The 22972-nt window shown below is 35.6% G+C and overlaps 1 protein-coding gene across 8 annotated transcripts in view; it reads left to right on the forward strand.

Moving 5' to 3' along the window:
• The window catches only part of QKI (QKI, KH domain containing RNA binding), a 150565-nt gene extending 127951 nt beyond the window's left edge, over positions 1–22614 (forward strand). For 2 of the 8 annotated variants that reach the window (XM_066546687.1, XM_066546692.1), the window contains exons 5-8: positions 6132–6219; positions 8552–8848; positions 11526–11600; positions 16309–22614. In XM_066546687.1, the coding sequence (XP_066402784.1) occupies positions 6132–6219; positions 8552–8848; positions 11526–11600; positions 16309–16325 (477 nt within the window). In that variant the 3' untranslated portion in view covers positions 16326–22614. Of the gene's footprint in view, positions 1–6131; positions 6220–8551; positions 8860–10755; positions 15731–16308 lie in introns of those variants that run through there. The other 6 variants (XR_010783354.1, XM_066546688.1, XM_066546689.1 and 3 more) reach the window with 6 other exon arrangements.
• The last annotated feature ends 358 nt before the right edge of the window (positions 22615–22972 follow it).

Below are 22972 nucleotides of genomic sequence, written 5' to 3' on the forward strand. Positions count from 1 at the left end.
AATTGATTAATAGTTGAGGTACTCCCATTCAGAGTCTTACAAAAAAACTCTTTTCTTTGTCTTTTACATCTAGTTACCTGTAATCTTGTCTAGGATATCGTTGCTATAGATACATCACTTTCAGCAACTTGGCTACAAAAAAAAGATCTTCCAAACATGGATTTTAAGCATATACACTTCAGCTTCAAAAATTCCAGTGTGTTTTAGCCTTTGTAGTATATTTTACAATATATTCCGATGTCTGAGATCTGTTTTTTTATTTGATACATGTATGTCTAGGAATTTTTAGTATAATGTTCGTAAGGTTTTTTTGTTTATAAATTATGAATGGAAGGTTTTTGTCCCTGAATGGAGACATTCATGTGTAAAGACTGTTTGACTGGAGCATGGTATGTTAGGAATACTTACTGATCTACAAGTGAATTGCAGTGGAAGATTTTTCTTTGTCAGGGAGATAAAAGCATTCTAGAGCCTGAGAATCCAGCCTGTGTCACAGTGCAGGCCTCCAAGCTGCAGCTGTTGGGCTGTGGAGCAGCTGGGGCCTGCAGGAAGGCAGGGTGACAGACCCCTGAGGAGCAGCACTGCCTCCTGGATAAGTAGGATAAGATCAATGGCAGTAAAATATTTCCGTGGTGTTTTACCAAAATTCCTATTAAATTAGTAAATAGAAGGTGGCTTATACTATGCAGATACACTATGCAGTCTAAAGAATAATTAAAGTCTTCATATTTAATGTGTGTATTTCCAGGTGGTAGAAAAGTTATGTTTATTTTATGTGGCAATTTTAAATTACTTTTCTATTTGAGGAAGAGTTTTAAGTATTTATTCTTGTTCATTAGTATAGTGTTCTTCCATAACTGCTAAGTCCTCTGCCCTTCTGCTTGGAGTGCATGAAAAATTATTTATTGCCTTTACCTGCATTCTGAAAAATACACTGTGTTCTTAGAAGCTGGAAGCAAATGTGTGGAACGGTGCATGGACTTGGATAAAATATTTGGTAGCTGGAAGAGTTCTCTACAAGAGTGGCAGGAAAGCTGCTGGTGGGAGCTGCTGTGTAACCAGCAGCGGTGTGGAGCAGGCAGGGAGGCAGCTCTGCAGGAGAGGTTGCTGAGGGGCTTGGCAGGCAGGTGCTCTTTGGTGCTGTCATGCTGCTGAGGCCCCTGGTCGTTCTTTCCATGAGCCTGGTGGGACAGGCCTGCTGCACTTGGTAGGGGAAGATGGAGACTGGTTTTTGGCCCTTGTGTTCCGGGCTGATCTGGCTGTCGTTTTGCTTTGCCACCCTTTTCTCTTCCCACTTGCTGCTCCTGCTCTGAGCCTGAAAGGACAGCTCTGGAAAAGCTTATAAAGCACTGGTCCCCAAAGCCAGACTTTGCTGCATTTTATCCAAATAATAAAACTGTCTGCTGCCTTTCCTAGGGCTGGACTCACTTCAGTTCATGAGAATCCAGCTGAAGTACTGGGATGTGACAGGATTGCAAAAGTTTGATCCAAAATGCATGACATCTGGAAGCTAGACTGTCAGTGAAAGTCACTGACATCACCTAAATATGAGGATCAATTTGTTGTGAATGTAGGGAGAAAGAAGTATATCTGTTATATTTTCCAAAGCAGTTACTTTAAAAGAAAATGGAGCATTATATGGGGAAAGCACCTATGTTTGTAGAGATGTGTTGAAAGCCTTCCCTTCCAGCCCTGGTAATAATGAAAATCAGAGAGCATTTTGAGACTTGTATGTGAGACTGTGAGGCTCAAGAAGCTCGGTCAGAATGAGGTATCCCAGCTATGACATAAGTGAGTGGATGGTTTGGTTTCTGAATTACTGAGCTGCTGTGATGCTCCTTTTGGGCCTGGCAGCAGTATGGCAGGGCAGTGTCACCACTGGCTGTCTCTATAGGTCTAATTTATGGATCTCTGCTCTGTCCTAAACACTGCTACTTGATCCTTCTTTTAAATACTATCTTTGTTTCCTTCTCTGCTATAATTTGTTACAGGCTTCTCAGAGTTGACAGAATCTAACAGTCCACCTTTCACCTCTGAAAACTGTTGTCATCTGCTGAAGTCCTTCATTGACATTGCACAATGAAGGCATTTACCTTTGGAGTCTGCATGCCTGTCTGTCTTCCACCTGGATAACAAATGTATCTAGTGTATGTATGTTTTGTGTATAAATAAGAAGATAAAGTGTATGATACTCCTCAGGGTGCTGCATGCACATGAGAATCAGAGGCATTTCAGTATCTAAAAGTAAAGGATTTTCTGGAGGTCTTGGGACATCTGAGGTTGAAGTATAGCTTGGACATTGATAATAAAAAGAATTCATTGGAGTGTTTTAACTAAGCTCCCCATTTCATGACACGAAACAAGCTCTTACTAATAGCAGTTGTATAATTAACTGCATTCTTTTTTTGTGAAACTGTCAGTATTTCCCAAAATAGGGAAGAAAATTGTGGTTTTAACTGGCCATTTGTATGGTCAGCACTGTCTTTAGTTTGAAATTGTGTTTTTAGGAAGTGTTTCCCAGAGACTTGATGTAGGTGGCACTTTTTGTGTTTTGTGCCTTGCAACTCTAATCCTACACTGAGAAAGATTAGAAAGCAAGTTACTTAAAATGATAGTCCTCACTGGCATTTGGTCTCCTTCAGGTGTGTTTATTGCTAGCCCAGGTAGAGTTGAGCTACTGTGAGGAGTTAGAGGCTTTGTGTTCACAGAGCAGCACCCAGTGGTGTCTGTGCACAGTTGGCTTTGTTAGGATTTACTGCTCCCATCTCTTCCGTAGTTGTATTTAGTGAGCATTTGCAAGTAGTTGCTTACATTTAAAGAATTATGTTTCAAGATACCATTTAAGGCTTTTTTTTTTTAATCTGTATGTTATATTGTAGATGATAAATACAAGGAAAGCACTGGAGATTTAAGAGGATGAGAGGTTTGAGTCAATCACTTGAGCTTCAACTTAGTAATGCAAATCTGGTTTTAAGTGACCTTATTGATGTTTGCTCAAAGTAGCTTCCTTTTGGTACAAATAACTGAGCTTTGTTGCAGCTATTGTACAGGTAATGTACTGTCCCTTCAGAGATTGCCTTTGTATCCCTGATGCAACCTCTCTTTGCTTTAACAGAGAGTGCCTGCAGGAATGCCTGGAGCTAAGATAGCTCTCGTGTGCCTCATTTGATCATCTGTCGGCAAAGAAGTGAGAGGATAGGGCAGGGAAAAACATGTGCCCCATGCTCTGACGCAGCTCTTGGAAGTTTGAGGGGCTGGCTATTGGTGAAGGATGTGCAAGTGGAGGGCTTGGTACCAGAGAGAGAAGGACACAACAGTGTGTCCCAGAGGGTCACGGGCGCTTCTGTGACTTCGCCATGAGGAGAGGTGGCAAGTGACTGTTTCAAGGGCAGGGTGCGAGGGGCTGGCAGGATTTTGGGCGGCACTGGTAGGGTGGGTGGTGCCAGCAGTGCTGCACACCAGTGTCCTGCAGAGGTGGCATTGTGCAACAAACAGTGCCATCTTCTGGGAGGAGCCAGAACCATGACCTTGTGGTCAGCGTTACACGTGTTTTTCAAAGTGGTGGAATGGATTTTTTGTCGGAGTTGGGGGTTTTTTGTATCTAATAAATGCTTCAAAAATTAAAGCACCGGAAGTCAGTGTTAATGTCTGGTAATGCAAGTCCACTTCTTCCATCTCTGATTTTTTTTACTGATACAGTTGTTAAAGGGACATTTTAAGCTGTATTTTGGGTTTTGTTTAAAAGAAGAAAAGTTTATCAACTGCTGAGCATAGTATAGAAAAGTAAATCTCAAGAATAAAGTTAAGGACTTATCTTCTTTGTTTAAGTCCACTGTTACTTCCATAAACAAACTTCATAAAGCCTGGTAATTGCAACACCTCTTCTAATAGAAAGCAGTAAAGACCTATAGGAAAATGTTAAAGTCAGAATGATTACTTGGACTTATATCTCCTTCTTCTGACCATATCAAAAGGGTAAAAATATTTTCTGTCTTAAAATTATTTTCCTATAAATAGTTATATTGGGAAATATTCACTGTGGTGCAAAATCTGGGATTAGGGTTACTAAAATTATCCTAGCAAGTGGAGTGTAATATTCAGCATTTACTAAAAGTCACTAATGGCGTAGATCAATCTCCTGAAGGTCTTGTTTGGAGGAAGTGTGCAATTTTAGTAACAGTAATGGAACTATATGGGAGATGCAGCTGACATTGTGAGGAGGTTTTCTTATTACACACTTTCAAATAAATAAATACACGAATGCAACAAAAAGCAAATAAGAAAGTACAACTTATGGGGGAGGGGAAAAGATTAATCAATGTGTTAAAAAAATCTTTATTGCTAGAAGAACCTCGATAAGGTATATCCAGAATTATGAGAATTTGTGAGCTCTGGATAGGGAAATGGATTTGGAATTGGTTTTATTGTGTCATGATTGCCTAGGTAATTTACCAGCAAAGATGCAATGGAAAAATAGTTTATTTTAAAAAGAAGATAATATTATTTTGCATGTAAATTATAAATCTGTTCTGTGTCATATTAAGATTGCTAGAATCGGCACATTTTGTATTCCAAAGGGGCTATGGAGGGGACTATGGAGTCTGACATTTCTTCATGGTATGGTACTTAAATGTACAATTAATTTCTAGTTAAGATGGTAATTGAATGTGTATTTCCTTTTTTAGTATTAGTGTCAGCTTGCCCTGTCATACAATATTTAACATACAAAGAAAACGTCTAACTTTCAGTATATTCTGAATGTTTACTGTGTGATAATCTTGGTGTTTATGCAAGTCCCCAGTATTACAGTTGGGACTTTCAATTTCTGACATTTGAAAGGAATTCAATGTTGACTCATCTTACCATGTTGATTTTGAGTGGTTGATAAAAATCAGCTGCTAAAAGTTCCCTTCGCAAGGGGTCGTGACCCTTGAGTGTACCTCACAATAAGTACTAGATTTGCTTAGATAAAATATGAAAACTGTTTTTATCTTGGACTTTAGTAAATTACTAATCCACAGTTTGGGAGTAAAATATCTATAACAAGCTCATTAACTTGGAAAATACTGTTCCAAATACCTGGAAAATATTGTGTGATTCGAGAAGTAAAAATGTAAGAAATCCAGTTTAGCAAAGGAAGAATGCATTGCAGTTCATGGGAAAGCTGCCCTTCTATGCATCTGACTTAAGAATTTCAGCAGTGGCATTCCATACAGGAGACAAGGTGGTAATCTGACATTAAAGTAGACATTGACCATCCCTCTTGGGTTTTCTCTATCATAATCACATTTGCTGTTCGATAGAGTGTAGACTAAACAAATAGTAGTGTTTTTGGAAAGACCAGAAAATCTCCGGTCTTAAAAATGAAATTATACTATTATATATTATAATATATGTTAGAAGTGTTTTTATTACCAACTGAAAAAGTGAGAATTGTTCTACTGAACGCTACTTAATATTTATGCAACCTGCACAATATCAATGGAGTAGGTAACTTCAGGGAAGTAGTTTTAATTGAAGCAAAACCAAGAGTAGTGTGTGCTGTGTAAATAGTAGTAATATTCTCATCAGAATACATCTACGTGTGCCATAATAAGGAATTCAGACTCAGGGCAGTTGTCAATATCCTGTCTGGAAAGCGACTCAAAGATTGTTGTTTATTTTTTTGTTTGCCCCCCCCCCCCCCCCCCCAGTAGTCAGTATTGACTGTAATGGAGCAAATTACAATAAACTGTAGTGCTTAAAATTTGTGATGGCTATTCAACCTATGGCCCAATAGTACTATTTTTTTAAAGATACCTTTAGGAGTACGTGAAAATGTACTTGAGAAAAATATTCCTTACGTGATTTCTTCCAAATGCAATTTACCTTTAATCCTTAATTTATATAATTTGTTTTATGAACCTTTTCCAAAACTCTTTGAAGATATTGGTTAACAAGTATTAATGATAGTCAACTGGCAACTTCCACTTAATTATATGGAAAAGTTGACAAAGCTTGCTGCTTTTGTAACTAATGGTAAACAGGTATTTTGCTTGGTTAGAACTTGAACAATTTTATTCTAGGTCACTTAGATCATGTGCACTAGTGAGTTCATAATCCTGACTTCCTTCCCATTTTTTCATACACAGGCAGAAGGAGAAGACAGCCTTAAAAAGATGCAGCTGATGGAGCTTGCAATTCTGAATGGCACCTACAGAGATGCCAACATCAAATCACGTAAGCATGTCATGAGCTCAAGGGTCAATGCCATAGAAGTGTTTGCAGGCTTTGAATGTTCAAGCTATCTTTGGAAAATGTACAGTGGCAACTTATGTTGGAGAATGGAAGGCAGTAAGAACCCAACAAAACTGTAGGTAGCTGTTGCAAAAGATTTTTGGGGGATAAGTTATGTCCATTCACGGGGTTTTTTAGCTTGTTTCTTGTCCCCATTATTTTTTTAACAGTATGCACGGGTTGAAATATTTACTAATATGTAAATATTTACTAATACGTAAACCTCAACCCTTAAGCCAGATTTTTCTATTTGACAGTCATTTTTTCCTTAAAGCATATAAAGGACAGTAGACTCCATTGCATTTTTATTTTTAGGGATTTAATTTTAAAATGTTACAGATGTTCAAGATGCTCTGAATACATTTTTCTGTATTATATTCCTTCCTTTCATCTTGCTTGCATGCATACCCCCAATGTTATGTTTTTCCAACAATTCATCAACTGATTTCACAGCTGAGTTCACACGGATCAGTGATGTAATGAGCCATTTTTACGATTACTTCCATTACATTTGTGTGAAAATGCTTTTGCAAACGCATGTGTGCACAAGTTTATACTTGAAAATTAATTACACGCACCTACTAATGAAAGCATACACCTATTATGTGTGATATAGATTATTTTCTTCAGTTGAAAATCTAATTTCTCCTCCTGAAAATATAGTTGCTGACGCTGTTCAAAAGTACATTTTTGCTGTAGCTGTGATACAGATGTCAAGTGTAAGCACAGTTAAATCAGTCTTTTCACTAAGGACCTACTGATATTTGCAAATTTGTTTCTCCACACAGTCCCCATTTCAGTGTTGATTATGTTTAAAGGTTGGAATGCAGTTAGGTCAATTTGAGAGTGCTTACACCAGTGTAATTATTCTGATTTGAAAAGGGACATAAGCAAGGGCTTTTACAACTACAATGGTAATGGTAAGTCTTTCAGCCCTAATGAACACTATGATATTTAAAGCTAGATCAGTTTTAAATATATGGTAGTCTCTAAATTATTGCAAATTTATGATTAAAATAGCTTTCAGAATAGCTTAAATTTATGCAAACTTTTGCACAGAAATGTTTTTAATAATTTGAGCAATTTCTTTTTCTGGTCTGTTCCCATTGGTCTATTGCATCAGTGTGAGTGGGAAGATGGAATTTTTTATTTATTTTTTGACTGGAGATTGCCACACTAATACTCATTATTTGATAAGACAATTTCAGCCTTTGTGTTTGCATTTTACTGAAAAGTTGAAGATGTAGAAGGTTTATTTCTGTTTAAGAAAGGAAGTATAAATATTTGAGTACTAGTTTTATATTATCTGAGCATTTTTGTTTAAAAAATAAAAATAATTTTAGATATTCACCAGTGTCAAATCTGAAAAACTTTGCCACATTTCTCTTTTCAGGCCACCTCTAAGTTAATTAAATCCATGTAGATCGACAGTAATGCATAGAAATGCATAAATTATAACCCTTTAAGATTGACTGTTACCAGCAGATATGTAGTGCTTAAGTTGTTCATCTGGTGTGCCAACAGGCTTCAAATAACACTTAATTGAACGTGCTAGCACCACTTCAGAAAACAAACAAGACCACCACAAACAAACAAAAAACCAAACCAATACATAAAAACCACCTATTTTCTTTAACTTAAGCAAGGCGATGGTGAACTTCTAATACAAAGGAAGTATGTAACTTGGTAAAAATTTTATATGGAAATAAAATTTGAGCCTATTTTATTCATGTTATGGTAGGACAGGACCAATTCATGTTTCTAGGTCACCTTCAGCTTCACTGATCCTGGAAATGGGAATTGTGTATATGTTTAAATACAATTTTAAGACACGTAAAAACTCTAGACTCATACAGCAGCTCTGCATAACTGAGTGTCTGTGGACTCTATAGATGCACTAAATTTTGTACTCTGTATTTGATTGTGATAGTATTTTCCTTGTATTTCCTGCATGCATCTCAGTCTCATGCAGTCTTGATAGCATAAATGAAGAAATGTGGTCTAAATGGAGCTTTCGTGCTGTGTAACCTGTTTGAGAAATCTACCTCACTGTTTTACAATGGCTTTTTTATTTTGCATGATCATACTTAATCACACTGGAAAATGGAAAGCTGTTTGCATTTGAATGGTGTGCTTTGGCACTGTGTGATCAGCGCATGTACTAATGATTTCCTTTTATTTTTCTTCTTTCCTACTTTTTCCCTTTTTTCCCATTCTTTCCACGTTTTGTACTGCTATCTCCATACTTTCCTCTGAATTTCTTTGCTTACTGTAGCAGCCCTTGCCTTTTCTCTTGCAGCAACAGCCCAGGCTCCAAGGATTATTACTGGGCCTGCGCCTGTTCTCCCACCAGCTGCCCTGCGTACTCCTACGCCAGCTGGCCCTACCATAATGCCTTTGATCAGACAAATACAGACCGCTGTCATGCCAAACGGAACTCCTCATCCCACCGCTGCAATAGTTCCACCCGGACCTGAGGCCGGTTTAATTTACACACCATACGAGTACCCCTACACACTGGCACCAGCTACATCAATCCTTGAGTACCCTATTGAACCTAGTGGTGTATTAGGTAAGACCTTTGTGCGTGGATGGCTGCAGAATGTGTTGCTTGTGTTTCTGTTGTGTTTGCAAGGTTGAGGTTCATGGAGCTCAAAGAAAAAAATCTGAAGCAACAAACTTATTTCAGATATATCAAAGCCGCCCAGGTGAGCTGCTCAAGTGGTGCAGCTCTTAAACATTTTAAATGTGTTTGGCATTCCTGAATGTGTGTGCTTAGTTTATATTCATAAATTTACCAAAAATAAATGTCTTCATGTTTGTATGATATTAGATGGCAAGGGGGAAAAAACCTAAATACAAGTTGCCCATACATAGGCAAGGGGGAAAGAAGCTAAATACAAGTTGAGGTCTATTATATGTCACCTGGGGTCCCATGAATAACAGCTCAGTTTGTATTCTCTTTAACATAAATTAACATCCAGCAATTTTTGGAAGAGAGGGCTTCTCATTTTGCTATATCATATTAGCTAGCAAAACTGGAGGGAGTGGAGAAGTCTTTGTTCAGTTGGATTTTTTGTTTATTTAGTATGCAGCTGATAAATCTCTCTTCAGTGTCAGAAAGCGCTAAATTATATTGTGAGCAGAAAATTATTTCAGTGAATGAATATAAAGCAAACCAAGTTCTCACCAAAATAAAATTAGCAACTTTACTGATGGCTTCTTTTATATACGTTGCATTGAAATGTCCATCATTCCTAATATTTCAGACCACTGACTTGGTGTGTGAAGGCAAGAATGATAAAGCGGCCGTGGCAATTCAGTTAACTGGCCAATATGGAACAAGCAGTTCCAATAGTTTCTTCCTTCCCTACCCTCTCCAGAATCTAAATAATCTTTCTCTTCAGTTTGTTCTGAATTGCATATGACCTTGGTCCTGCATAATGTTGATTTTATAGGACTTTGATCTTAGTTTGTTCAGTGGCAGTTATTGATTTACATGAATTCTAAACATCTCTAATGAACACTGGACAATAAGGTTCAAAGTCAATATTTTGTTGAAAGTATTGCAAAAAAGTCAGTGTTTCACATGACAAATACTTGGTGAGTTATCTGTATGTGTGCGTGTTTCCACATTATGTACAGTAAAAAAGAAAATGTATTTCAGACTTCTGTCTTGCAGGATTAGTGAATCAATAACAAAAATTCTAGTAGGACAAAAGTAAGCAGTACGTCTGTCAGCTTATGGTTGTTGTCAGTTAACCCCTTGCCAAAATTCTGCAAGCATATGATAGCATTATTGTTTATTAATTTCCCACAAACATGTAAATATTCTTCCTAGCTCCTCTACTCCCAGTAGAGTCCAGTTGTGGTACATGTGGGATAAAGTCACAAAGAGTTCATCAAAGTAGCTGTTAGTGGCAAGCCCCTCTCCTGAATTCAGTTAATAGCAAGTAAAGAAATACAGCATTCCAGAGTGCACTTTATTACAATGCAGGGAACTTGGATTTCTTGCAGGACTTTCTATAAAGAAATATGAGGGAAAAATTAAAATTACTTCTAAAATGGCATCTGAAACTACTGTATACTCTCAGGCCCAACTGTGTGAGGTGTATTGCCCAAAACAGACCTCATCAGAAAATGTTATTTAAAGAAGGAAAAGGGAGCAGGGGAAAAAAACCCCACACTCCCCTTTAGCTGCCTAGAATCTATAACTCTTAATACATCTGCTCTATTATCTGAGCAATTGTATAGAGTTAATTGCATTAAATTTGGATTTCGTTGAGTTTTATTTTGTTATATGCTCATTCTCATTAATAGTATTTTGTCCATTTGTGTACTGGACCTTTAAGATGTTTTAAAATAATTCTGTTAAAAATGGCAGAGAAATGCATCCCTGTCAGTATTTTTGGGGATGTTGGTGTTGAGATCAAATTTTAGTTGGTGACTAACTTTCAATTCCCTTCCTTTTATCTTCAGGTATGGCTTTCCCAACGAAAGGCTAAGAATTCAAGAACGGTCTTAACTGATCCTTCATCAGATCTGAATTTTAACAAATGCTTAGTTTTCAGCAGCCTTGAAAAAAGCTTGGCCTAGCAGTCAGTGACTTACTTGCACTTTTTTGCACATAGATTTAAAATAAAATAGTGCTATTAATTTGGATTAGGTCCTATTATTACAGAGTAGCTGTAATTTATGAGTGTATAGTAGTATACTGACTGCTAAGTGTTCTATATAGTGTTTGCTTTACTAATCACCTAATTCATTGCAGTTCATACTTATTGACTTAAAGTTTAAAATCACAATCTGTAGGCTTGAAGAATTGCTTTAAAACTTTTTTTTGTGGTAGAACTGGAAGTGATCTTAAGGTTAGCAAATAATTGTCAGTATTAAAGATGGCATTATTTAAAATAGTCCTGCTGCAAGAAAGGCACTTCAGTGAATATGTGACTAGTAAAGCTTAAATGTGCTTGGGTCTAATAGATTTCATGAAATACTGTAATTTTGGGATTGTAAATGAATGGATTAAACAGGTTAAGGCCAGGATGTTTAAAATAAATGCAATATTAATCTGCACAGATAAACTTCTTTTTAAGATTAAGATTTGAAACTACTGTGCCTTAACTTGTTGCTTTTCTTAAAATGAACTTTTGTAGTTAATGATCATTTAAATCCATTTTGATAAACCTGCTGTTAATGTTTTCTGTGAATGTTTTCTAACTTTGTCTTGGTAATTGCAATTTAACTAGGTGCGGTGGCTACTAAAGTTCGAAGGCACGATATGCGTGTCCATCCTTACCAAAGGATTGTGACCGCAGACCGAGGTTAGTTTAGTTCTGCAGTTCTTGTTTGTAAGAAGTGCTTTGAGTGTACATGAGATTTGCAACACCACAGCTGGTTAACCAAATACCCGGTCTTCACCCATTCATGATTTTTCTCAAAAACCTGGAAAGTTAATATTTTAAAGCTTTGGGAATGCTTGCAGTTTTTAAAAAAATTTCTAAACTTGGCCTTCCCAGCTCAATTAAATAGATATAATTTGATATATTTAACAGAAATTCTATAACTGATTGAGTTTTAAAAATGAAACATCTATCTGCATCAGGAAACGCTATGAAATCAGTGCTGCAATAATTAATTTGGTTGTGTTCCCCTCTTCCCCCCCTGCCCCCAGTTCATTCTTTTAATTGGCGTGGAAATATCAGATTGGTGTTGCAAAACAAAATGAATGGATGGTTGCTTAATGAGAAAGAAGTAAAGGAATAAATGCCTCCTGTCTGTGTTTGGAGAAATCTGAAGATTTAGATTCCTTTTTTTTTCCAATAAACTTTTGAGCCACTGTACTGTATATTATGAGGAGGATGCATGTTCTCAGATACCTAACTGAATTCAGAAAGGTAAGGGCTGTGAAGATAACTTCAAAAGTTGTTTGAGTTTGAATTAGTATGGATAGGGGAAGGGAGGGTGCATTGGTTGTTTTGTTTTTTGTTTGGTTTTGGGTTTTTTTTCCAAAATCTATTTCTTGGTATTTGCCTTTTGCTGCTAAAATGTGTAATCTGAAGGAGAAACAACTTTTGAAGACCTGTTGGTGAGATGACATCCAATATTTGGGCATCTCTCTTTAACCTTTGAATGGAAAGTAAATCTTCATTTTTCTCCTGTTACTCAAGTGTCATGCCTTTGGACCCCTGAATGAAGTGTTTAAGCTAATTGAGAAAACTGATATTTTCGGTTTATTGACATTGGCTAGGAAGCAGTATGGGGGATGAATTCTTATCCCATCCCTGCTGCTGATTCACTGTGGTTTTCAGCAAGTCATTTAATCTCTCTGTGTATGGTTTCCCATTGGTCAAATAAGGATAATAATACTTCCCTACCTCACAGGGGTGTTGTGGGGGTTCTTGTTTTGTACAGGGCTTTGAGGATGCAAAGCATTTTGTGCCAAGTATTATTATTCTGCTCTCACCCAAATCAGTCTTGTGCAGATTTCCATTATATTGTAATATTCAAAAGCCAAATTCCAGTGACAGATCTGACATCTCCTAGCATTGACCACACTTCTCACAACCTTCCATAAATTAACTACAAGAGAGAATACAGATTATGGTCAATACTGTAAATGGGGCCTTCCTGGATATTTGGTATATTTATGCAACATTTTTATCTTTGATATAATCTTAGGCTTTACAGAAAGCATAAAGCTGATACAGGACACTATTTTAATTTTCTGTAAGATTGTTTTATATCACTGCCCACTACTTGCAGCCCATTGGCTTGTTCTCATTTCTTGAGAACTCTTCAATGGGGCAGCAGAATATAATCAGTTAAATGTCACAGCCCATGTTTCCAAAAAGAAAAAAAAAAGAGAGTAAAAAAGAAAATAGGTTTTAATATTTCCTTTTTTTTTATTTTTCTATCTCAGTCAAGAGAAATTGGTGATAAGGATTTGGTTGTCTTTGAAAATTTGACCTGATGTTGCAAAAACCAGTTTTTTGATAATGATGCTTCATGATCTGCAGTGATAGTTTCAGGTGACAGATATGGCTACCTTTTTAGCAATTAGATATTTACCTGAGACAACTAGTAAATACACTGGTAAAGTGGGGATAGGGGTGTTTTCATGGAGAAAATACCATTTTGTAGTTTATCATTGTAATATTTGCTCAACATGGATTTTAAATATTTTTGAAGGGCCTAGATGTTTCATCTGGGTCACTTTAAAGTTATTTAAATTAATTATTGGCATCATTTCACCCTCTTTTAAAATACAGCCATTTTATGATAAACCAGCATTCATTTCTAACAATACTGGAAACCCACTGTCTTAAGTAGATAAATAAATACACATCTTTTTCCTGTGGAATAAATCATGCATACCTCTCTCTTAGGAAAACCATGCTGATATTTCAGAAAAACATTATCTTAAAGTCTTATCTAAATAATCCCAGTTAATTTTACAACTGAACTCCATTGTATTTTGAATTTTAAATCCTGGGTTATCCCTGCACATATCTAAAAGTCTCACACAAAAGGTTTTGGTGACAACTTTGTTCAGCATTAAAATTTTTTTAATGTACTAAAATTATATTGTAGAATTAAAATACTGTCAGTATTTGCCATATTCACCTACTTGGCTATTCTGTCACCAGGATATTTCTATAGCCATGGCCACAAAAAGCAATGTCAGCAAACCGAAATACTATTTTTTTCATGTGGAATTTTTTTCTTACGTAGTTAAGTGTCACTAAATCTATCTTTGCATTCATCGGGTCTAAAGTTGGTGGTTTTTGGTTTTTTTTTTAAATTCTAAATTGATTCAGATGATTTTGTAGTACTACTGCATTCACTTTTTAAGTAGTTTTTATTCTTTGCATAATTTTGATTTTTTGTTGGGTTTGGGTTGTTTTTCCAGAGATAAGCACTGCATTTAAAGCAAGAATCCCCAAATGTGTAAATGTTTTACAACTAAGCATGTAGAATTGGTGAAGGGTTGGAAAATATAGCTCATTTTAACTCAGAATAAACCCCCAGTTTATAAATAATACAAAATTGAATTTGATTCATATAACAGAGAGACTGACTGATTTAATTGTAATAAACTGTAAATGGTGTTGCACAGTTGACAAACCTGTGTGTACTGTAGAAGGCCAGAGACTTGGCAGAGGATGTATCACAGGTGTCCTGGTATTTTTTTAAAGGTAGCTTGCTTTGATTTTAAACTCCACAAGAAATATTAATGCTGAGAATTTTCTCAAATGTTTTATTCAAACCAATTTTCACATAATTTATATATAAATTTTAATACCTTTTAATCAAATTTGTAATGAGTATCAAAATGCTTTAAGAGTCTGTTTCTAGTATACCTGTAAAGTGGTAAGATTGTGCCACATAAAATATTTATTTTTATTTTTCCTTCTTTTTGAAACAGTTGTTATAATTTAAACAAATCCCACTTAGCATGATTTTGAAATAAAATTCAGGGAGCGTTTGGTCTCATTTATGTTACAGTAGTAATTTTTTGTAGTGTTATGAACTGTATCCTAAATGATAGGCCACTTTTATTATGTGAAAGTAAATGAACCCACAAGAAAGATTGTTAAATCGATGGTATCTGTGAATATTACATCTACTGGACTTCATTTATGTAATGGCACAAATCTGACTTTGCACTGAATACCTTTCTCACTTTCATCTCCTCTGCCTTAGTCAAAATGGCAACAGTACAGAAACTTTTATCAACCTCAGAATTTATTAGCTCTAATTAAGCTGTTGAATGAGTCTTAAAAAAAAAAAAAATTATACTACTGTTAAGTGGACCAAGTTTGGTGAAGGAGAATGCGAGAGAATGATTAAAGAAGGAATAGCTCAAGAACATTGGGAATGATAACTTTCCACTTGAGAACTTTTTTATGTTTTACTGTAATTTGTTTGTGGTTTTGGGTTTTATTTTTTTGTTTGTTTTGTTGTTTTTTTCTTTTTTCCTTTTTTTTTGCAAAAGAAAATAGTATTTACAGGTGGCTTCTTTTAAAATATAAAAATATAAAGCAGGAATGTATATGAAATGTCAGATTTTATTGTATTTGCAGAGTATTAGCTTTGAAAATGAATAAAGAGAGCTGTTTGTAGTTTTAAAATGCCTTATTAGTATCAATTAGATATTTTCTCTATTTTTTCATGTACTTAGAGCTTTTTAAGTATAGACTTTAAAATGGCAGGACTTCTACAGTGTTTACATGCAAGTGCATTTTATAAGTGTCCTATATGTGTAAAATAGTATTTCGAACGGGAAAATGCTAGCTATAGTAGCAGGCTGAGCGTTTTCCTGGTTTCCACGATGATGCCTACGTTGCTAGACTACAGTTTATAGTACTGCTTTGTATCATGAGGCCAAGAAATTCCATGTTGTTTGTAAATAGAATAAATGAAAGGCAATAAAAAATTTATTGAACAAAAACCCTTTGTTTGGCCCATAGTTTGTTGAACCAAATTGTTTCTCTAAGTCCAGAATTCCTTAGATGACTCCATTCTTTTAACAACCAGTTATTAATAATCACATCCATCATTAATAGTTGCTTTAATGCTTGCACCTGGGGAGGTACTAATGCTTAATAGCAGTCAGATACTGATGCTGTGCACTGACTGTTGTTCCAGAAATCTTCTACCCAATTCAGAAACTGTTCATCGTTTTTTGTTTTCCAATTTTCCTTCATCGACTGCTACTAACCATTAGTCGTTAGTCATATTTTATCTCTATTTCTCCTGTTAACCGGTTTTGTGGGAGTGGGCTTCTCCTTCACGTGTCCAAATCATGATGGAGGGCTGTCATGATTTTATTGCATTCTGTAGATGGTGTCGATCAGTATGTCAGAATTAAACATGCTTGTTTTTTTTATTAGTTGTGATTAGTTTTCATGTTGTCATTAAGCCGTCACTAGCTGGAACTAATCTCTTCTCTATCTTTTCTTTCTTTTTTTTTGTTTTTGTTTTTTTATTTTTTTATTTTTTTTATTATTTTTGTTTCTAACCACCCAGCCGCCACCGGCAACTAACCTATGACCTTCTGACCTCTGAACTCTTCACCCAATGATGACCTGACCATGCCTGCCTGCTGATCAGTTAACTGGTAAACGCCTTTGCTTGCCTGTCTTCAGTGCAGCGAGCTGGGGCACTTGTCCGTTCGTCTTACCATCTAACAAAACAGACAAAGAAATTGTTGTCCTCCAACTCCGCTTTTTGTTGTTCTCCTGTTTGGGTGAAAGTGGTTCTAGAACCTGCACTGAATAGTAGTAAAGCAATAAGGTCCAACTCATCCCTCCGCACTGATCATCCTCTAGTGTCCCGCCCCAAGCGAACGGTAAGGAGGCCTCGCACGAGATGGAGACAGATGTCCCTTAACTACCCGATGACAGAGGCAGTTACTGTGAGAGACTTCTAGGAATATTTTTCTTCTCAGAAAAAAAAAAAAAAAAAAAAAAAAAAGTCAAAGCTCTCTCTGAATGTACTGTGTGATGATGCATCATGCATGAACCTTTGGTCAGGGATGTCATTGGGGAAGGGATTCCAAAAAGTATTCAAAATTTGATATGCTGTTTAGTCACTACCAGTGCCCTCAAAGGGCAGATGTTGCAGCCTTTTTTCTATTGCCTGCCAAATTGGACATTTTAAAGGAAAGTGTGCCATGAAATGCAGATTACGATGACTTTTCAGAACTACATTAATGCAGAGAACAAAACAGCAACACTATTAAAGCGAAATACAAGTTTAAATTGTTTAACCATATTTTAATCTCCTTGGAAGATTACATGAGAACAAGGTACATGCATTATGTGTCACATTACTGGGCAAACTGTTCAAATATTTTTTTTAAACCTCCCTGTATAGAAAAAATTTCATTAAGGATGTAAAAGCCATGCTTGCCTATTTGCTGTATACATGTAATGAAATGTAGATAAAGTGTAGTGCATTGAAACAAAATGAACAAAAAAGTAGATACTTTTACTATACAAGGGTGCTGGTGCAGAAAAAAAATATATTTTTGGAAATGTAGCATTTTATACTTTCAAGTGTTATAAAAAAAGAAAAAAAGAACAAAGAAACCCTTTATTTCATTAAATGATTTTTTCTGGTGGTTGTCAAGAAACAAAAGACCAAAAGAGCCTTTTAGTCTTTCTTTTTTATTTTTTAAGTATTGGAATAAGTCTAAAGAAAAGGAAGTGCCTTATTTTCTTCATGGTCATTTAGTCAAATGTCTTGTATAATCAGCTTCTCCCTCAGACAAGTTACTGCATGCCACTCAGTCGCCCAGTATGTGAAAGAAGCTGTGAGGGAAGACAAATGATGAGTTGACCATATTAATTACCTGATTTTTGCCATACTAGTGTGATGTGACTTTGCCAAAATCTCATTAAGTGAAGTATTTGCTAAGTTTTCATCAAACCAGCCCATTATTATTTCAGCCACTCTACTTTTTAAATCATAGCAAATGCCGTACTTGTGCAACGTAAACCAAAGGGTTCTGTGATACAGACTGTCTCATGCTGAGGGAGATTATTAGCTGACAAATGTTTGTAGAGCTGGAAGTTACGTCATTTTTGTTCAGGGATAGAGAGGAGTTTTCTTGATTCTGGTTGAAATAAATATTACATCAACTGTAGTAGGCTTTGGCATCACCCAGAAAATGGATGTTCTGCAGATAATGAAACTGAAAGTGCTTAGCGAGTTTTCAGTCAGTGACTGAGCACATCCCCAGTTCCCAGGAACAGCTCCTGCAGTGGCAAACAGCATGGAAGTTGCTTTACTTTTCAGCTCGTCTTTGACTATTGTTAGATCTGGCCCATTGGCTTTTCTTGAAAAGATAAGCAGGAGAGGGACTTCAGCCTTTTGAAGTCCAGCTATACCTTATTTTTAACCCTTGTTTCCACACGAGGTTCGAATAACTGGGCAATTGCAAGAGCCGAAGCTGTTGAACGCACAGTATTTAATTCTGAAAACATTAAGTGTTACATTGTGGGGCTCAGTACTAAACTTGGCAAATATCAGGTGATAATTTTACTCCCCTCTTGTCAACTTATTCTCCTCCTGCAAATCTTCACAGCTTCCAAATGAAAGGTCAATAGTAAGCTAAGAGGGCTTACATTTTTAAGCACCTGCATGGTGACCTCATCTAACATCTTGTCTCACCTGGAAATAATTATCAGTTTATTTACTATGCAATAGACATTCATCCTTTCATATTCAGCTAGATTTTTGTTTATTGTGCCACCAGCTTTGTCTTCCTGTTACACATACAGTTGTGTTGATTTTATTTACAGTATATGCTGTGCCATTTTGATTTTATTTTGGTTGGTTGGTTGAATAAACTTGCGACACTCAAACATTTGAAGAGAGATTTGCTAAAACAATACCAGTATTTGATCCAGTTTCATCTCAACTATGATAAAACCTGGACATTTTAGACATTTATCAAAGGTCTTTTTTTGGGGGGGAGGGGAAGTGTATGGAATAGATGTGTGACATGTGAAAGTAATGTTTGCTCTGAACAAACTTCTGAAAACTTAGTTGACAAAATTTTGGATCAGCTTAAAAAAAAAAGCATGACTTTTGAAATCTCTGAATGCCTTGGTTCTCAGTATTATCATTCTTTAATGACTTTTTCTTTATTAAAATAAGTAGTTTTAAGACTTCTTTCTGACAGTATTATGTAATTTTTTTAGAGTGGGTAGATGGGAGTGTCGCTTGTATGTAACCGTACAGATGACATGTATTTGTCTATTCTTTATTATCTTAGTAGTTTCATGCTATGTATGTACCATAACCAACCTATTGCCTATGAGAAACATGTAAGATAATGTATTTACAGCCATTGTTACAAGTTTATAATGTATTTTTCTATCTTGTTTTATATGTATGTTATATAACATTCAAAAGAATTTTTTTCCTGATTGAGAAAAAAGGATACAAAATGCAAAACCCACAATTTTGATAACTGAAAAATTGCCAATTGTTTTGCAGTACTTTATTATATTGGGAGTGTTGTCTTTCTTGGGCTTTTAGTTAGCTACTGGATGAATACATTAGACATATTTGGGTTTTAGTTGGGTTTTTACATAGCTTGCATTTTAATTCTTTGGTTCTTTGCTGTTTCTATTAACCCATAGCATTATTTTAATAAATGTTATAATACCAACCTACTAACTCTGGATTATGTCTGTTTATTAACCATTACATGTTTAATTAAAATAAACAAATAAAGACGGAAGAATGTAAAGTCGAGTTACTGGACTAACCCTGAAGAACGTGACCACAGATAACACAACGTGACTTGTTTTTATGTTGTTTGTCAGCTGACATTCTGCACACTACTATTAAGTTGGCTTTGGTCATTCTGACCTTTTACCTTGGGGAATAGGTGCCAGTAGAAATGGGAACAAAGTAGCATTTTTGAGGCATTCTTCTTGTAGAGTCTTGCCACTTGCCTTTCAGCATCTGCATTACTAATTCCACACTTTCTTTTTCTTTCTCTAAAATAATTATTGTTGGCTCACAGCAAAAGAGCAAAAGATGCCAGTGTATTGGTAAATCGTGATGGTGTACAGAAACCAGTTTGATTCTTTGTTGAACCATTCTGAGGTTGCAGTTAATCGCACAGTAATTTGGGATGTGTTGGTTTTGGCACCCGATTCACTGTTGCATCACGTGATGTTTTTAAGCACAAAATATTTCTGGATAGAATTGCTGTACATTGAAACACAAAACCTGGGGGTTTCCTTTGGCAAAAGTGCCTTATTTATACCACGCTGTTTCAAGTAACTTTATTTTTGGTACTTCTGCAAAGTCTATCAGTATTGCCTAGCTCAGGGGAGTACAACTTCTGTAAGCCAAAGGTCAGACTGGATCTTTTCCTAGTGACTGCAGAAAGTACAAAAATACACCTTTCCCTAAATTACCAAGCAACATCCATTTCAAATTCCAGAGCTGCCTTTATGTGATCTTTATCCCTGTGGATGACTGGAGCAACATGAATGCAGGGAATTGAAATGGTGAAAATGCTGTTTTGAATGTTCATCTATGCAAATATTTTTACAGATATGCTTCCCCTTTCTTAGAGCTACACTCTCTGAGGCTCCTTTACATTTCCCAGGTAGTTCTAGATTTGTAACCTTAAGTGGGCATAATTACTGTTAATGTTGAGGGATCTCCTCAATGTTGGTAACTTTTCAGATGTCATCAGTTTTCTTTCTGAAAGTCCATTTTCTTCCTGTAGATAGTAAAAATTCAGATGAGGAATCTGAATCTGTTCAAATTCCTCCTTTAATTTATGACTTTTCAAACTATTTATCTTGAAATACATGCAACATAAAACTATAGAGTTCTCACAGTATTTGTAGTAATTAAAATTTTATGCATTTTTATGGAGAAAAATAGTCTAGCTTTGATGACATTTGTTAGTTTTCTAATGGCACGTAGTTCTTTGTTTTACAAAAGTTTTAGGTAGAGATGAAATACTAATTCATTTTGAATAGTTTCACTTGTGCAGAATTTTCTTTTTTAATTTAACAGATCATGTTGCTATCCTAAAACTCAGCCACAGGCAGATAATAGGAATATTAGATATTTATAACAGATAATATCAGGACCTTTTGACTGGATAATGGAACAAGTGTCATTACAGAGCAAATAATTTATATTCTTAAAGAATTTTATCAGAGGCACACATGTAGTTAGGTGAAGTACTCTGTCCAGTATAGGTGAAACTATTCAGATGAAACAAAACTTTAATGTTTTTATTGAAGAATACTTCTATTTCCAGAACTACTGCTTTTCTGTAATATTTTTATTATTTTGTGTTTTTATCAATAGATGTTAACTGCTGTTATACTTTGTCCACAGTGTGTTTTCATCTCATTTTTCAGTATATGCAGTAGTCAAAGTTGCTGTAAATTTTGTAGTACTTTAGAGCTTAAGGGCAGAAAAAAATAGGAAAACTTTAAAATCAAAATAATATATTCATTATTGTTGCCCGCTAAAGGTATTTCTCAATTTACCTGAGTGCCTATCTGAAAATTTAACTGTTTTATACTTTGCCTGCTTATAGGAGAGGTACGAACTGTTTTCATCACCAAATTTGAGGATATTATTCAATATTGTTGAATCACTGAAATTAGCTTCTTTTTCTTTCTTACCATTCTGAGATTAAATTGTCTTAACGTTTGAAAGATCATACATTCAAGACAATTAGATCATTGGTCTTTGATCCAATAAAATGGGATTTATCTTAGAGGAAATATTTTTTTGTAGGTGAGAATATAAACAAAAATATAATCTAGACTTTCAAAGTAAAATCTGAGCAATGCTGTTCATATCTTAAATGTTGTACCAAAGTACAACAAATATAGTTTCTTCAAGAGTATTTTTGTGCATATTATAAAGTGCCTTCAAGAACATCTTTAAGATATTTTTAATGAGCATATGTTCAGTATACTGACGATACTGATCTTTTATTTGAATATATCTTTTAAAAGTGTTTCCAAAATCTACATGTAGCAAAAGGTTTATTGCCAGATTGTACTACATGAGGGGGACCACTAAAAGGTTTTCTGCCCTGAAAACGCAGGGAAACATTGAAGTGTGTTACCATCCATTAAGAAATTAACTTGGGGGAAACATGAGTATATGAAACTGAGTTCTTTGTGTATGGATAAAAATACCAGTTATCAGAAATAGTACATTGTACAGAGTAGAATCTGAGTAACACATTCCTAGGGCTGGAAGTACATGGAAGTACATAACTGTTCCTGGAATTTCTGTTTTGTTTTAATATGTTTTATATATTTTTCTCTAAAACACTGTTAATGGAATACTGTCCAAATAACACATGACCCATAGCATTAACACGTGGTAATCAATGTTGAATCAAACTGGTTAATGAAAGTAGAGCGCTCTTCCTTCTCTGTGCCTGCGCACTAATTGCAGGTGGTGCATAGGGGCTGGGGCTTAGGCACAGCAGGCTGCAGTCCTGATTTCTTGGTGCCTGCAGTTCGGGGGTCTGTCTTTGACAACAGACTAACTGGGAGGAGTCTGCCTCCCAAGGCAAAGATTAACCGAGATCTGAAACTCTTAGTAGAATTAATTGAAAATACAGCAACAATAAAGAGATATATATATACATATATGCTTTGACTTGTATTATGGCAGTTTGTGTGAAACATTTAAGGTTTTGTTTGTGCAAAATAATGTATTCTGAGGGGAAAAGCAAACATGGACGTTGCCAAAACACATGTAAATAAACACCATTTATGACTGTACATTATGTGCAATAAAGTAACTGGAAAAAGTGCATGTACTTTATCCTCAAAAGAAAACTGACAGCTCTCAAAGCTGTAGCTATAGTTTTATTTTCTGAAAAGTTAAATTTTATTCTGTATCTAAACTGCAGAATAAAGAATGTACATTTTTCACACTTAAATTTTCATCAATGCTTCTAGCAGTGTTATGAAAGATGTTAATTGTTGAAGAGGCTTAAACTTTCATGGTCGTCTGATTATCAGGGTATATTTTGCTTAACAGTTTCTTGCATATTTTGCTTAACAGTTTCTTGCATATGCTGTTGTTTGTAACTGTAATGAAGGAAATATGCATTATATATCATCAACATGCAATACACTTTTTGCATATGGGTTTGTGGATGCATCAGTTC

The sequence above is a fragment of the Molothrus aeneus genome, chromosome 3 (genome assembly GCF_037042795.1).
Source record: "Molothrus aeneus isolate 106 chromosome 3, BPBGC_Maene_1.0, whole genome shotgun sequence".
NCBI classification, from domain to species: domain Eukaryota; kingdom Metazoa; phylum Chordata; class Aves; order Passeriformes; family Icteridae; genus Molothrus; species Molothrus aeneus.